The following is a 17,726-nucleotide window of genomic DNA, read 5'->3' as shown; positions in this document are numbered from 1 at the left end:
AGGATTAAGAGTCTCTGTGAGAATTTTTCAAAACTTAGAGAAATTGAAATATCTCTAAGAGGTTAAATTTTATGTGACATGTGGCATGTAAAATTCTAAATTCCAGTACTCTTTATAAAGGAGGGCGCCAGAAACTAGTCCAGAGAGAATTCTGAAGATGTGACAGATGCTGCCAAAGAAATGAATGAAAAAGTAAGTCTTTTGCCCTAACCAGTTTGGTTCAGTGGGTAGAGCATCAGCCTGCAGACTGAAAGGTCCCTGGTTCAATTCTGGTCAAGGACTTGTACCTTGGTTGCAGGCACACCCCCAGTTGGGTGGTGGGCAGGAGGCAGCCGATCGATGTTTCTAACTAGCTATCACTCTCCGATCCTCTCTTTAAAAAAAAGAAAATTAATAAAATATATTTTTTAAAAAAGTAAGTCTTTTAATATAATTCTAGCACTGTGGTTCAAGTAATAGTATTTGCAGGTTTGCTTCTTCTTGTTTTTAAACTTTGATAATGCCATATGAGCCTTGTTTATTTAGCCATCATTATTATTATTATTTTTTTTTTTTACAAAACTGCTGGACTATGGGGTTGGAAGGATGTTGAAATGTCCCTTTTTGTGTCGCAAAATAGTACATTAACCTAAGTTACTTTAGTATATGAATACAAATGGAATCGGGCTTAAAGCCTTCAAAGCACTTCCTAACTTAGAACAGCCTGCCCACCCCTGACATATAGTGAGAGCAGAAATCAGGTCACTGTTGGTAAGAAGCTAATGCAATTGATGCAAACATTTCCATAGCATAAAAAAAAGGTCTTGAAAATATGGTATGCATAGTCCCTTTAGCCTCAAGATGGTATACCTTTTCAAAAAAGTATTTGTATTGATTTCATAGAGCAAGGGAGAGGGAGAGAGAAACAAAAACATGAATGATGAGAGAGAATCATTGATCGGCTGCATCTCCCTGTCCCCCACTCGTGATTGAGCAAGTACTTGGGCTTGTTCTTTGACCAGGAATGGGACCGGGACCTCCAGGCTCACAACCGGATGGTCAACCACACAGAGTCACAGCAGGTGGGCTGTGTATTTAGTTCTTGAAGACAGGAACTGATGTGAGTTAGGAGATTGGGTGTGCCATAATTAATTGACCTTTCCTTCCCTAACTTTTCTCTGGTTAATTATTTTTGAATCGTGCAACAAGACTGATTTTTGTAAAATGTATATATCCTGATTTATATTAAAGTAGTGGATAAGAGTTCCTTTTATTGGGTCTTTAATGTACTAGTGAAGGAAATAGTCTTATTTCTCTGTAATCTTAAAGTCCAGCCAATGTAAGTGTGTCCCATATCCTTCAAAGGTGTCTGTGCTCGTTGCACAAGTATTCCTTAATATTACCGTGAAAGTCACACCATTCGGGCCTCTTTTGGGGTACATATTTTCTTTGGTTCTGTTATATTTTCATATATTTCCAATATATCATACCATTATTTTAAGCCACGTTCTTTTGGATTTATTTAGAATCACTCTCCTGGGACAAGGTAACATATGCAGATTTCTACATCAATAACTAAGTTTGTGCTTTGCCTACACTTTTGATTTATGTTTAAGTTAATTTGTGTGTATACTCATGATGTCATATATTAAGTTGTTGATCTTCAATGACTTTTAGTACATAACTCACTTATGTCCCTGACCTTTATTTGGAGAGCCTGTTTTATGGTACATTGATGGGGGTCAGTACATATTGACCCTTTTCCTTTACCTTTATCTTTTAGGGTTTGTGGACAGCCAAGAGTTGGATTAGTCTCATGATTTTTCTTGAGTTCAGAAGTCCATTTATTTGATTTATGAAGACTAGTTGATGTGGTTTCTCTAGTTTCTAACCAGAAGAAAATGTAGTTCCTGTAGAGATTATTCCTAGGTTTCTTCTTTCAAGTGATGTTTTGTAGCCTACACCATGATTCTTATTGGGCACTTATTTTCTATGGTAAAAATAAAAAGCATGAAAGGAAATGTAAATAAGTACAATCATGCACAAAAAAGATAAGAGGAAAAATATAGGAGGTAATTATTTTTAGAAGTTGTATTGGCAGGAGATAGTGTTTTTATTCATAAAATTAAGGGGATCAAGGGATGTTTGCTGATTCTCAGATGTGCGGAAGGAGGCCAGGGTGTGGAAAGTACATTAAAGACTCAATCTGTGGAAAACATTTTGGACTAGAAAGCTCAAGTGATTCCTTAAGGTGGGAACTGTGTCTAGTGGCTGTTTGGTTTGTGTCGCTGCCCATCAGTGCCAAACATCTTGGTGGAATGTGTGACTGCAGATTTGTTAAGAGAAATAGGTCCAGACATCCAAAGAGTTTTGTGTGGAGGAATTACAATGACCTGAGGTATGTTTACACATGCCATGTTGATTTAGCTAAAAGATCAACCATCATGAAGTTATTGGGAGATTGGGGAATTTAGGTATGTATGTTAATCAAATTACTATATTTAGAAGGTATAATCCTAGGAACACATTTTTAAAAAATTCTTTATTGTTTAGAGGATTACATATAGTATTACATATGTCTCCTTTTCCCCATTGTGCACCTGCACCCCAGCACATGCCCTCCCCCTCCCCCCCAGTGTCTATGTCCATGGCTATGCTGATATGCCTGCATATAAATCCTTTGGTTGATCTCTTACCCCCTAGTCCTTCCTTCCCTCTGAGGTTTGACAGTCAATCCCATGCTTTTCTGTCTCTGGATCTATTTTTGTTGAATAGTTTATGTTGTTCAATGTGTTCCACAATTGAGTGAGATCATGTGGTATTTATCTTTCTCCAGCTGGTTTTGCTTAGCAAAATGCTCTACATGTCCTTCCATGCTTTTGGGAATGGTAAAAGTTCTTTATTTTTTACAGCCGTGTATTTTTCCTATGTGGGTATGTGCCACAGATTTTAATCCATTTATCTGCTGATGGTCACTTAGGTTTTTTCCAAATATTAGCTATTGTATATTGTGCTGCTGTAAATATGTGGGTGCACATGCCCTTTCCGATGGGTGTTTGTCATTTCTTGAGATATGTTCCTAGTAGTGGGATTACAGTTAAAATGGGAGCTACGTTTTTTAAAGTTTTTGAGGAAACTCCATAGTGTTCTGCATAGTTGCTATACCATAATGCATTCCCACCAGTCATGCAAGAGGCTTCCTTTGACACCCCATCCTCTCCAGCTCTTGTTGTTTGTTGAATTGTTGATGATAGCCATTCTGACCAGTGTGAGATGGTATCTCATTGTCCTTTGATTTGCATGTCTGGGATGATTACTGGTTTTGAGCATGTTTTCATGTGTCTCTTGGCTTTCTGTATGTCCACTTTCAAAAAGTGTCTTAGTCCTATGCCCATTTTTTTTTATTGGAATGTTGATCTTCCTTTTGTTTAATTGGATGAGTTCAGTATAAATTTTGGAGAATAGGTCCTTAGCGGATATAACATAGGCACATATCTTCTCCCTGGCAGGGGACTTCCTTGTTTTGTTGTTGTTGTTATATCTGTTGGCTTCTTCTTCTCTGCAGAAGCTTTTTGATTTGACGTAGTTCCATTTGTTTATTTTCTCCTCAGTTTTCATTGCCCTAGGAGCTATTTCAGTAAAGATATTGCAGGGACATATGCCTGATATTTTGCTGCCTATGTATTCTCCTAAGATTTTCATGGTTACCCACTCACCGTTAAGTCCTTTATTCATTTCCAGTTTATATTTGTGTATGGTGTAAGTTGGTGGTCTAGATTAATATTTTTGCATGTATCTGTGCTATTTGTCCAACACCAATTATTATTATATGTTTATTTTGGCTTTGTAATATCTCTCATTAAGCAAACTAAAATTTCCTCCATGTTAAATCATTCATACTTTCTCTAAATCTGGCCTTTAAAAAAATCCCCTGGGGTACAGTCCCATCTGTTCTTTGATTTTCCTTCCGCTGATCCCAAAGCTCCGCTGCAGTCTGCGTCCTTTCAAAGCACAAAAGCAGACCAGGACACCTCAGAGCCGCCCGCAGCAAGGTCCTGCCCGCAGGAGGTGCAGCTCCCATCGCCTTCTGGACCATGGCTGCCGGGTCAGTCAAAGCCTGAGAATCAACATGGCAGCATGTCATCGCCTTCAGAGGCCCGTCTCCAGCAGCACAAAACCAGTCCTCCCAGCCAGCGCTCTGGGGACCTGCCCTCACGGCGATGTGGTGGCGCCTTCTGCTGGCAGCCGAGCGTCCCAGGCATCTCTTTGGACAGGCCTGGGCCAGGGCCTTAGGGCCTCTCTGTATCCATGGTATAAATCCCACTGAGATCAGACACAATGTCATCAATGATTGGCTTGGACAGGTCGTCACTAAACACCTGCCACCAAGGCTTCTCGGCCTCGGCCTCGGCGGGCACCTCGACCCCATAGACCTGCAGGGGCAGGTGGAGCACCGCCAGCGCTATGTGCTGAGCCTGGAACCAGAGGCACAGCCCCCCGCGGTAGCTGTCCCGCAGCAGGGCCCAGGCAGTGACGGAGATGGGGGTCCGTTGCCAGCTGTAAGGAGTCAGCCAGTTCTTGAGAGAAATCAGGTAGTGGAGCAGGTACCTGTGTGGGTGCTCAAAGGAGACTTGGAAGCGCAGTACCCGCAGCACAAGGAGCTCGCACTGCGCAATGCTGTCCCGGATCACCCAGAACCCGGAGTCCAGCTCCAAGGGCTCGCTGCCCGGGTGGAAGTACCTGTTGGACACGTTGATGATGTCACGGGTTCGCAGGGGCTGTTCTTCCACTTTGCCAGCCAAGTAAAGGGCAGACATGGCGACCAAGTAGGGGTCATAGGCGTCCACGTTGATCTCGCAGAAGAACTTGTGGTAAATGGCACAGGCGGTGGCGACGGGAATGGACTGCATCCCTAGCTTGACACCTGCCTCCATGATGAAGCTTGTCACACGGAAGTGCACCCTCGCCTGGGCTGCGGGCCACCCCTTGGCGCCGGGCGCCGTGTCCTCCTCTTTGCAGCTGTCCAGGGGAAGGTCCTCCATGGGGCTCAGCCTGGAGGCCCCAGACCACAGTGGCCAGAAGGGCAGGAGTCCTCAGGGCGTGGCCGGCGCCAGCTGGGTCCTAGTGCCCTGTGCAGCAGCCCTGCCCTGCCCTGTCCCGCCCCACCCAGCCCAGCACCAACCCGCCCCACCTGCCTCGCCCAGCCTGGGCTTGACCACCGCCCTGGTTCCAACACCAATTATTGAAGAGACTGTATGACTCCATTCTATGCTTTTGCCTCCTTTGTCAAATATTAATTGGGCGTTATGGTTAGGGTCGACTTCTATGTTCTCTGTTCTGTCCCATTGGGCTATATGTCTGTTTTAGTGCCAGTAACAGGCAGTTTTGAGAATGGTCGCTTGGTAATATAGCTTGATATCTGATATTGTGATCCCTCCAACTTTGCTCTTCTTTGTCCAGATTGCTGGAACTATTTGGGGCTATTTTTTTTTTTTTTCATTCCATAGGCATTTTTTGAATCTTTGTTCTAGGTTTTGGGCTATGCCATTGATATTTTAATGGGGAATACATTAACACTGTAGATTGCTTTGGGTGGTATGAACATTTTAATGATGTTGCTTATACCAATCCATGAATATGCTATGTTCTTCTATTTGCTTTAGTCTTCCTCTATCACTTTTTCAATTTCCTGTAGTTTCCCATGAACAGGTCTTTTACCTCCTTAGTTAAGTTTATTCCCAGGTATCTTAATTCTTTGTTGCACTGGTAAATGGGATTTTTTTTTTTACTTTTAGTTTCTCTTTCTGTGAGTTCATTATTGGTGTATCAAAAAGCCATAGAATTCTGGGTGTTAATTTTGTACCCTGCTACATTGCCAAATTCATTCATTAAATCTCCTAGTTTTTTTGATGGAGTCTTTAGGAGTTTTTGTGGACAGTACCATGCCATCTGCGAATAATGACAGTTTAACTTCTTCTTTTCCACTTAGCATGCCTTGTTTGACTTCTTCTTGTCTGATTGCATTGGCTAGCACTACCAGTACTCTGTCGAACAGAAGTGGTGAGAGTGGGCATCCCTGTCTTGTCCCTGTTCTTAGAGTAATAGTTTTTGCCCATTGAGTATGATGTTGTCTGTAGGTTTGTCATATAAGGCCTATATTATGTTGAGGTATGATCCCTCTACGCCCAGTTTGCTTAGAGTTTTTCTCAAAATTGGGTGTTGGATTTTGTCAAATGCTTTTCCTGCACCAATTGATATGAATATCTCTCAATTTGTTTATGTGATGCATCGCATTTATTGATTTCTGGATGTTGTCCCATCCTACTTCCCGAGAATATATCCGCTTTGTCATGGTGTATGCTCATGCCAATGTCATGTTGCATCCGATTTGTAAGAGTTTTGTTGAGGATTGTAACATCTATGTTCATCAGAGATATATTGGCCTACATTTTTCTTTCTTTGTCTTTTCTTTATCTGGTTTTGTGATTAGAGTAATGCTGGCTTCATAGAAAGCGTTTGGAAATGGTACTTCCTTTGAATTTTATGGAATAGTCTGAGAAGAAGGTTTTACTCCCTGTGAAACTATCTAGCCCAGGCTTTTGTTTGCTACAAGTTTTTTTGTGTGACTGCTTGAATTTCCTGAGTAGTTATTGGGCTAGTCCTATGTTTTATTCTTCCTAATTGACGTTAGGAAGATTGTATTTTTCTAGGAATATGTCCATTTCTTCATGGTTGATCAGTTTGTTGGAGTAGAGTTGTCCATAGTAATTATTTACAATCCTTTTTTATCTGTTGGGTCTTTTGCTATTTTGCCTAGTTCATTTATGATTTTGTTTATTTGGGTTCTGTTGGTGACCCTAGCTAGAGTTTAATCAATCTGGTTTATCCTTTCAAAGAAATAGCTCATGTCTTTATTAATCTTTTGTGGGGTTGTTGGTCTCTATGTCATTTATTTCTGCTGTGATCTTCATTATTTCCTTCCTGCTGCTCAGTTTTGGCTTTGCTTGTTGCTCTCTCTAACTTTTTCAGTTGTGGGGCTTAGATAATTTGTTAACTGTTTTTCTTGTTCTTTGAGTTAGGCCTGTAATGCTATGAAGTTCCCTCTAAGGACTACTTTCAGTGTGTCCCATAGATTTTGGAGTTTTATTTTTAATTGTCATTTATTTCCACGATGAATTTAATTTCTTCTTTAATCTCTTTGGTAATCCAGTCATCTATCTTTGTACATAAAAGCCCTGTGACCAGAAAGGCAGAATGACCAGAATGGCTGGTGGCTATGACTTGCATTGCGGCAGCCAACCAGCCTTATCTGGGCCCCAATAGGCCATATCCCTGACCAGCCTGGCCTCCCATCTGCCCCCAACTCCCTATGGGGGGCGGGGCTGATAAGCAAACCACCCACGGCCTTCCCCCTTGTCAGCCACACCTCCGATATGCGCTAACACCCAGATTGGAGGCATGGCCTTCTGGTTAAGTGTTAATGGTCACTAATCCCTGCCAGCCTGGCCCCATGTGCCCCCATCTGGGGACGTCGACCGGACTGCTTCCCTGCAAAAATTCATACCCTGGGCCTGCATTTATTTAATAAAGGACTACTTACCCTCCAAGTATTTGGATTTTGTTATATTTTATTGTAGTTTATTTGTAATACTAGAGGCCCAGTGAATGAACTTTGTACACCTGGCAGAGTCCCTCATCCTCTGGCAGTCTGGGAGCCCTCAGCAGATGTCTGAATGATGGCTTAGGCTTAATCACGTTGCCAAACATTCTGAGCGCTGCTGTGGAGGTTGGAGAGGTTCCTGCCACTGCTGCTCCACTTGCCAGTCGTCAGCCCAGTCCGGCTGAGTGGCGCTCCCCTTGTGGGAACTCACTGACTACCAAGGGCAGCTCTTGCATTGCGAGTCTACCCCCTGGGTGTCAGAGCACTTCATAGCAATTGGTCTTATCTCTTTTTTATGACCTTTACTTTGAGATTTATTTTTTCTTTTGTCTTTAAGTTGTTTTATTGTTTAAAGTATTACAAAGAGTATTACACATGTCTCCTTTTTTTCCCGCCCTAGACAATCCCCTGGCCTCCCCTACCCCCCAGTGTCTTATGTGCATTGGTCATGCTTATATGCATGCATACAAGTCTTTGGTTCATTTCTTAACCCTCCCCTCCTAACCCCCAACCCTTACTGGCCTTCCCGCTATAGTTTGACAGTCTGTTCGTGGCTGCTCTGCCTCTGTATCTATTTTTGTTCATAAATTGATAATGGTCCTTGTTATCCATAAATGAGTGAGATCATGTGGCATTTTTCCTTCATTGACTGGCTTATTTCATTAGCATAATGCTCTCCAGTCCCATCCATGCTGTTGCAAATGGCAAGAATTCCTTATTTTTTACAGCAGCATAGTATTCCATCATGTAGATGTACCACAGTTTTCTAATCCACTCATCTACTGATGGGCACTTAGGCTGTTTCCAGATCTTAGCTATGGTGAATTGTGCTGCTATGAACATAGGGGTGCATATATCCTTTATAATTGGTGTTTCTGTTTTCTTGGGATATATTAGAAGTTGGATCACGGGGTCAAATGGGAGTTCCATTTTTATTTTTTGAGGAAACTCCATACTGTCTTCCTTAGTGTCTGCACCAGTCTGCTTTCCCACCATCAGTGCAGAAGGGTTCCTTTTTCTCCATATCCTATCCAACACTTGTCATTTGTGTATTTGTTGATGATAGCCATTCTGACAGGTGTGAGATGGTACCTCATTGATGTTTTGATTTGCATCTCTCGGATGATTACTGACTCTGAGCATGTTTTCATATGTCTCTTGGCTTTCTGAATGTCCTCTTTTGAAAAGTATCTATTTAGGTCCGTTGCCCATTTCTTTATTGGATTGTTCATCTTCCTTTTGTTAAGTTGTATGAGTTCCCTATGAATTTTGGACATTAAACCCTTACCGATGATACCATTGGCAAATATGTTTTCCCATGCAGTGGGCTTTCTTGTTGTTGTGTTGATGGTTTCTTTTGCTGTGCAGTAGCTTTTAATTTTGATGGTGTCCCATTTGTTTATTTTCTCTTTAGTTTCAAATGCCCTAGGAGGTGTATTGGTGAAGAAATTGCTTTGGCATATGTCTGAGATTTTGTTGCCTTTGGATTCGTCTAGTATTTTTATGGTTTCCTGTCATGCATTTAAGCCCTTTCTCCATTTTGAGTTTATTTTTGTGTATGGTGTAAGTTGGTGGTCTAGTTTTATTTTTTGCATGTATCTGTCCAATTTTCCCAACACCGTTTTTTGAAGAGACTATCTTGACTCCATTGTATGTTCTTGCCTCCTTTGTCAAATATTAATTGAGCAAATTGGTTTGGGCCGATTTCTGGGCTCTCTATTCTATTCCATTGATGTACATGTCTGTTCTTGTGCCAGTACCAGGCAGTTTTGAGTACAGTGGCTTTGTAATACAGCATGATATCTGGTATTGAGATCCCACCTACTTTGTTCTTTCTCAGGACCGCTGCAGGTATCCGGGGTCTTTTTTTATTCCAGATGAATTTTTGGAGAGTTCATTCTAGGTCTGTGAAATATGCCGTTGGTATTTTAATGGGAAGTGCATCGAATTTATAGATTGCTTTGAGTAGTATGGACATTTTTATGATGTTGATTCTACCAATCCAAGAACACGGTATGTTCTTCCACCTGTTTATGTCTTCCTCTATCTCATTTTTCAACGTCTTGTAGTTTTCTGAGTAGGTCTTTTACCTCCTTAGTTAAGTTTATTCCTAGGTATTAATTTTTTTGTGTGATGGTAAATGGGATTGTTTTTTTAGTCTCCCTTTCTGTAAGTTCACTATTGGTGCTTAGAAATGCCATAGATTTCTTGGCATTAATTTAGTATCCTGCTACATTGCCAAATTCATTTATTAAGTCTTATAGTTTTTTGATGGATACTTTAGGGTTTTTTATGTATAATATCATGTCTTCTGCGAATAAGGACAGTTTTACTTCTTCTTTTCCAATTTTGATGCCTTTTATTTCGTCTTCTTCTCTAATTGCAATGACTAATACTTCCAGGCCTATGTGGAACAGGAGTGGTGAGAGTGGGCATCCCTGTCTTGTTCCTGTTCTTAGGGGAAATGCTGTTAGTTTTTGTTGATTGAGTATGATATTGTCTGTGGGTTCGTCATATATGGTTTTTATTATGTTGAGGTATGATCCTTCTATTCCCACCTTGCTGAGAGTTTTTATCAAGAATGCTTGTTGGATTTTGTCAAATGCTTTTTCTGCATCAATTGATATGACTATGTGTTTTTTTTCTTTCAATTTGTTTATGGGATGTATCACATTTATTGATTTGCGAATATTGTACCATCCTTGCATCCCTGAGATAAATCCTACTTGGTCATGCTGTATGTTCTTTCTGATGTACTGCTGGATCTGATATTTTGCTAACATTTTGTTGAGGATTTTGGCATCTATATTCATGAGGGATATTGGCCTGTAATTCTCTTTCATTGTGTTGTCTTTACCTGGTTTTATATTAGGGTGATGCTGGCTTCATAGAATGAGTTTGGAAGTGTTCCTAAATCTTGAATTTTTTTGAATAGTCTGAGCAGGATAGGTTTTAGTTCTTCCTTGAATGTTTGGTAAAACTCCCCTGTGAAGCTGTCTGGTCCTGGGCTTTTGTGTTCTGGAAGCTTTTTGATGACTGCTTCAATTCCTTCCATAGTTATTGGCCTTTTGAGATGTTTAGATTCTTCCTGATTGAGTTTTGTAATGCTGTATTTTTCTAGGAACGTGTCCATTCCCTCCAGGTTGTCTAGTTTGTTGGAGTAGAGTTCTCTATATATTTTTTAACATTCATTTGCATTTCTGGTGTCTGTTGTCATTTTGCCTCTATCATTTCTGATTTTGTTTATTTGGGTCCTCTCACTTTGCTTCTTGGTGAGCCTGGCAAGAGGTTCATCAATCTTGTTTATCCTTTCAAAGAACCAGCTCTTGGTTTCATTGATTTTATGTATTGTTTTTTGGTCTCTATGTCATTTATTTCTGCTCTACTCTTTATTATCTCCTTCCTTCTGCTCACTCTGGCCTTTTCTTGTTGCTCTCTTTCTAGTCCTTTGAGATGTAGAGTTACATGATTTACTACCATTTTTTCTTGTTTTTTGAGATAGGACTGTAGAACTATAAACTTCCCTCTTGGAACTGCTTCCATTGTGTCCCATAGGTTTTTGATTGTTGTGTTTAAATTGTCCTTAATTCCCAGGATATTTTTAATTTCTTCTTTGATCTCATTGGTAAACCAATCAATATTTAATAATGTGATATTCAGCTTCCAGGTGTTTGAGAATTTTGGGTTGTTTTTATTGTAGTTTATTTCTAACATTATGCCATCGTGGTCTGAGAAGATGTTTGGTATAATTTCAATCTTCTTGAATTTGGGGAGACTTTGTTTGTGACCCAATATGTGCTCTATATTTGAAAATGTCAAATGAGCACTTGAGAAGAACATATATTCCTTGGCTTTGGGGTGAAATGTTCTGAAGATGTCAAATAAGTTCACCTGATCTAGTGAGTCATTTAGGATTGCTGTTTCTTTGCCAATTTTTTGTCTAGAAGATTTATCCAGTGATGTCAGTGGCTTATTAGAGTCCCCTACTATGATTTTATTGTTGTCGATCTTTCCCTTGATATCTTGCAGGAGATTTTTTTTTTAAGTATTTGGGTGCTCCTGCATTGGGTGCATATATGTTTATCAGGGTTATATCCTTTTGTATTGATTCCTTTAGTATTATGAATTGGACTTCCTTATCTCTTGTTATGGCCTTCATTTTGAGATCTATTTTGTCTGATATAAGTATTGTTACCCCAGCTTGTTTTTCTGTTTTTTTTTTTTTTTTTTCATTTCCATTTGCCTGAAAGATCTTTTTCCATCCCTTTACTTTCAGTCTGTGTGAGTCCCTTTTCTGAGGTGGGTCTTTTGTAGACAGCAAACATGTGGGTCATGGTTTTTTATCCATTCAGCCTCTTGATGTCTTTTGATTGGAGCATTTATTCAATTTACATTTAAAGTTATTATTGAAAGGTACTTGTTTGTAGCCATTTCTATTTTTTCTGCCTGTTTTCTTTCTTAGCTTTTTCTTTCATTCTTTCTTTTATACCAGTCTTTTTAGCATTTCTTGCATTGCTGGCTTGGTAGTTATAAACTCACTTAGCCTTTTTTCTGTCTGTGAAGCTCCTTATTTCACCTTCAATTTTGAATAATAGCCTTGTTGGATAGAGTATTCTTGGATTCAGTCCTTTGCTTTGCATCACTTTGTAAATTTCCATCCATTCATTTCTGGCCTGATGTGTTTCTGTTGACAAATCATTTGATAATCTAATGGGAGATCCCTTGTATGTAACTTTCCGTCTCTCCTTTGCAGCCTTTAAGGTTCTCTCTTTGTCCTGAACATTTCAAATGGTGATTATGATGAGTCTTGGTGTGGGTGTTTTGGGTTCACATTGATTGGGACTCTCTGTGCTTGTGTGACTTTTTCCTTCCCCACCTCTGGGAAGTTTTCTGACATTATATCTTCCAATAGGTTTTTTAACCCTTGTTCTTCTTTCTGTTGTCCTGGCTACCCTATTATTCGTACGTTGTTTCATTTCACAGTGAGCCAAAGCTCCCTTAGGCTCTCTTTCTGTCTTTTAATTTTTTTCACCAATTGTAGTTCAATTTGGGTGTGTTTTGATTCCCTGTCTTCTAATTCGCTATTTCGGTCCTCCGCTTCTCCTAGTCTACTGTTGAAACTTTCAATGGTGTTTTTAATTGTAGCTATATCACTCTTCATTTCTTCTTGGTTCTTACATAATTTATTGATTTTTTTCATCCGTTTCTTTTTGATTCTTGAATAAGTTGTTGATTTTTTCCTCCATCTGGTTTGTGCATTCTAGGACCCTTAATCTGAATTCTTTTTTTGTCATGCTGCATGCCTCAGTTTCAATTAGCTACTATTTTGGCAACTCCTCCTGTTGTTTCCTATGGGGGTTTCTTTGTCTACCCATGTTTGATCTCACCAACATATCTAGATGTTGAGTCATTCAGGGGCTGCTCCATGGGTAGCAGTGGCTCCTCGGGCTGTGGTTCCTCCTTGGGCGGTTGTGGTAGCAGCTGCTCCTCTGTTCTCAGCTGCTCCACTGGTGGGTGCTGTTCACAGCTGTGGTGGCTCCTCTGGCTGGTGGGGGGAGGCTTCACACACAGCTGCTCTTCCTCAGACAAAGGGTGTGGTGATCAGGAGGCTGCTGATCCTTGGATGGGGGCTGGCTGCATGCTGCTGTTGTTCCTCTGATGTGGTGGACTCTTTGTGGGGCTACTGCTCCTAGGACTTGGACAAGTTGATTGCAAGTCTGCTGCTCCTAAGGAGGGGGTCGGCTGCTTGCGACGCTGCTGCTCTTTGGACAGCAGTGAGCTGCACGCCTGGCTGCTCCTCCTCAGACATGGACGTGCCACCCTCCCATCTGCAGCTCACTGGACAGGTGCAGGCTGTTCTGGCTCTGCTCCTCAGACTGGTGCATGCTGCACAGGGCTGCCGATCCTCGGACGTGGGCGGTCTGCTCGTTCAGCTGCTCCTTCTCAGTCTGGGATGGGCTGCTGCAGCTCCTGGAATGAGGCTAGGCTGCTCACAGAACTGCTGCTCCTCAGATGGGTGTGGGCTGCTCACACAACTTCTGTTCCTCAGATTGGGCAGGGTCCTTGTGCGGCTGCTGCTGCTTGGACAAGGGCAAGATGCTTGTGCAGCTGCTGCTCCTTGGACTAGTGCAGGGTGTTCACAGCTGCTGCTCCTCAGATGGGGGCAGGCTGCGCAGAGCTGCCGCTCCTCAGTCGTAGGACGACTGCTCGTGAGGCTGCTCCTCCTTGGACAGGTCAGATTGCTTGCGTGATTGTGGCTCCTTGGACAGGGAAGCAGGCCACTCACACAGCTGCTGCACCTTGGACAGGGGTAGGCCACATGAGGCTGCTGCTCTTAGGCTCGAGGCAGGCTGTACATGGGGCTGATGTTCCTGGGACAAGTGTGCGCCGCTCACGTGTCTGCTGCTCACTTGGTTGAAAAAATGCTGTGAAAAAAAGTAGGAAATAAAGGAACAAACAAAAAGAAAGTGGGGGGGCGGGGGGGGGGAACTAAGCAAAAAGAAAAAAGAAAAAAGCTAACAAAATAATAATACATAAAAATGAATAATTGAAATGTCATTCCTTTGGCTGGTTTAAGATCCCAGTTTTCAGCAATGTCTGTGCTTTTTGTTCTGGTTGCTGTTGTTGTCATTGCTGGGACAGAAAGCCATTCTATAGGCCAAACCCTGTTAACTCCCAGGGACTAATCAGATTATTTTAATCCTTCACCTCATTCAGGGTGGAATCTGGGTGTGGATGTATTCCTTGCCAGGAGCCTGGAGGGAGGAATTATAACCTCAGGAGAAAATGGCTGCCCAAGTCCTGTGCTCATGGGTGACTCAGCACTCAATTTATTGCCACTTCTCCTGCCCCCCCTTCTCTCCCCAGCCTCTCCCCAGATTCCACTCCTCCGCACCTGCTCCCCCTCTTCAGCACAGGTGAGTGTCTGTATCCGAAATGTCCTCTGAACAGGGTTCAGCGAAAACAATCAACAAATGCCAGCCACAGAAACGGGGAAGGCTGAGTCTCTGTAAGCTCCTCTCTTACCAGCACTGCATGGCCTAGTCAGCGCTTCAGGCTGCCCCTTTTAGGCTCAGTTCTCTGTAATTACGGAAACCAGATCTCTAATCCCCCTGCACCAACAGTCCCCTGGATGTCCTTTCCACAGTCAGGGGCTGTGCCTGTACCAAGAGTCGTGGCTGTGTGCCCCGTGGTCTCCCTCTGCACCTGTGGGCTCAGAGGTCTGTCAAACTTTCCTGCCCAGATCCCTGGTTTTTACCTTACAGAGGAACTCGGCCCTTCCTGGCTGCAAACTGTCTCACCAGCTGAGTGTACTTCGCCAGTTCAGGGTGGGTGTTATTAGTTTCAGCTGCTCACTCCATTTGCTCCAGGACAAGCCCTGGGACGCCCACCACCATCTTGGCTTCTTGAGATTTATTTTTTCAAATATAATTATTGCTCCCCTAGTTTCTCCCCGCCCCCCGCTTTGCCTGAAAAATGTTTTCTCTCCTTCCACTTTCAGTCCCTGTGATTCCCTTATTCTGAGGTGGGTCTCTCGTAGACAGCATACATATGGGTTTGTTTTATTATAATTTTAGCCATCCTATATCTTTTGAATGGAGTGTTTCGTCCATTTAGGTTTAAGTTTATTTTGATAGGTCCTGATGTGTTGCCACTTTTTTTCGTTATGCCTGTGTTTCTTCTGTCTCTTCTATTCCTTCTTTTTAAAACAGTCCCTTTAGTATTTCTTGCATTGATGGCTTAGTAGTGAAACACTCCCTTAGATTTTTTTTTTCCTGTGAAGATACTGAATTCCCCTCTAGTTTTGAATGATAGCCTTGCTGGATAAGTATTCTTGGATTTGTTCCCTTGTTTCGCATCACTTTGTATATTTCCTTTCATTCCCTTCTGGCCTGATTTGTTTCTGTTAACAATCATTTGAAAATCATTTGATAATCTAACAGGAGAGCCTTTGTAGGTAATTCTGTCTCTCTCTCTTGCAGCCTTTAAAATTGTTTGTGTGGTTATTGTTTGCCATTATAATTACAATGTGACTTGGTATAGGTCTTATTGGGTGCATCTTGTTCGGTACTGTCTGTGCTTGTGTGACTTTTTCTTCCCAAGATCAGGAAGTTTTTGTCATTATTTCTTCTAATATGTTTCCTAATCCTTGTTCCTCATCTTGACCTTCTGACACCATTATTATACATATATTACTTTGTTTCATGTTGTCCCCAATCTCCCTTAGGATATCCACTGGCTTTCTATTTTTCCTCTCCAATTGCTGTTCAAATGGTGTTGTTCAGGGTGTGTTAATCTGCCCTGTCTCCTAAGTCACTGATTCAATCCTTTGCTCCTGCTAGTCTACTATTGAAACCTTCCATCGTATTTTTCATTGTAGTTATTATCAATTTTTTTCATTTTTCCTTGATTCTTACATAAGTTGTGGATTTCCCATGCATCTGGTGCATGAACTGTATGACCCTTATTCTGAATTCCTTTTTGAACATATTGTATGCCTCCATTTAATTAGTTCCTCTTCTGGCAGGTCCTCCTTTTTTCTCCTTTGGGGGTTGTTTTTCTCCCCATTTTAGCTATCACTGCAGAACCCAGGTGCCAGGGCACGAGGGGTCAATGGCCGCAGAGTGGACCGGCAATTCAATTGTGCACTCCAAGACTCACAGGAGGCCGTTGCGGTGGAGTCGTGGAGTCGTGGTGTCTGTGGGTCTGCTGCTGCCATAAGAAGGTCTTTGGCCAGAGTGCCCCTAGGATCTCAGGTGATGTCTGAGGCTGATCTGGGTGGAGGTGAGGCTGGGTTCCTAGTCATAGCAGCTCTCCCCTGCAAGATGGCTTGTTTTCTTAGAACCATATTTAACATAAAACAGTGTAGTTACATAATACTAAAGATTGTGTAAGGGGCTTATTAAAAATAGAATGGATAAACAAATCATAACTATGTAAATACAGAGTTTCAGTCATACTGGACTTTTTTTCTGTCATTTTAACTGAAGAAATAATTTAAGTAAGAATTCTGAGATGTGGTAGAGAAGGAATAAATTACCTAATCATTTTGAATGAATAATTGTTTTAAAAATAAATAGTTTATGTAAGCCTGGTGCACTGAAAAATAATGAAATTGATGTTGTCAAAACATAAGTGAAGTAACAGACACATTCTAAAAAGTAATCCACATTGCCCAGTCAGTATTTCTCAATGGCTGAGGATAGAATTGTGAACCAAGATGTCTCGTCACCTATTCCTGGTCAGGACACATGCCTAGGGTGCTGGCTGGTTCGCCAGTATGAGACATTAAAGGAAGCAGCTGATCAAAATATTTCTCTTCCATCTATGTTTCCATCTCTCTATCCCTCTCCCTTTCTCTCTCTCCAGAAAACCAAGAATAAGCCCATTAAAAAACAACAATGGAAGGTATGTGTTTTCTCCTGGAATGTGAGACATTTTAGTCCTTATGACTAGAGGTCTTTGGAGGACTTTTATTAACCAACATATATGGTTCTGTGTTGAATAGCTCAATGGAATATTGTTAATAATGAAGTGTTTCATAAAATTACAAAGAAAAAGGACTCTATCATTTATGAAGGAAATGCTTGGTTTGGGGGAAGAATTTGAGGTGGATCTTGATTTTGATTGCAGTAATTGGTAGGTTTCAAACAGTTATTTGTTCAGGTTAAATGTTATGTAGTGTTGATATGATGTGTACCCATTTTAGTCTGTGAATGGAATAACAATTAAAGTAGACTACACCAAGAAACCATCTTTTCAAAGTGGGTGTGGACAGAGGGCACCACTTCCATCAAGAAATAGAGGTGATGTAAGAAATCTGAGAAGTGGAAGAGGAGGAAGTAAGAGAAGCAAAAGCACATCCCTCAGATGGAAAACACTTAGGTAATGTTTTAGAATCTGTGGATGGTAAGAGATCTGACTTAGGTAAACACATAATACAATATACAAATGAGGTATCTGTATCTGTACCTGAAGCCTATGTGATCATATTAACTCCTATAAATTCAATAAAAAGTGCAGAAACTGTCAGTAACTCAAATGTTTTTAAATAATTAAAAATAAAGATATGAGCATGAAATCATTA

The 17,726-nt window shown here is 41.3% G+C and overlaps 1 protein-coding gene across 1 annotated transcript; it reads right to left on the bottom strand.

The window, feature by feature from the left end:
• Positions 1-4,268: 4,268 nt before the first annotated feature.
• On the bottom strand, positions 4,269-5,021 carry LOC139000634 (cyclin-Q-like). Its single transcript, XM_070402774.1, has one exon. It carries the CDS (start codon positions 5,019-5,021, stop codon positions 4,269-4,271), a length of 753 nt encoding a protein of 250 aa, XP_070258875.1.
• Positions 5,022-17,726: the final 12,705 nt, after the last annotated feature.

The sequence above is a fragment of the Myotis yumanensis genome, unplaced genomic scaffold (genome assembly GCF_028538775.1).
Source record: "Myotis yumanensis isolate MYYU_CA2020_CCGP unplaced genomic scaffold, mMyoYum1.0.hap1 SCAF_24, whole genome shotgun sequence".
NCBI classification, from domain to species: domain Eukaryota; kingdom Metazoa; phylum Chordata; class Mammalia; order Chiroptera; family Vespertilionidae; genus Myotis; species Myotis yumanensis.
The sequence above is the reverse complement of the archived record's forward strand: the minus strand, read 5'-3'. Positions and strand labels throughout refer to the sequence as shown.

Coding starts and splice junctions, on each gene's coding strand:
- LOC139000634 (XM_070402774.1), bottom strand. CDS start 5,021: ATGGAGGACCTTCCCCTGGACAGCTGCAAAGAGGAGGACACGGCGCCC.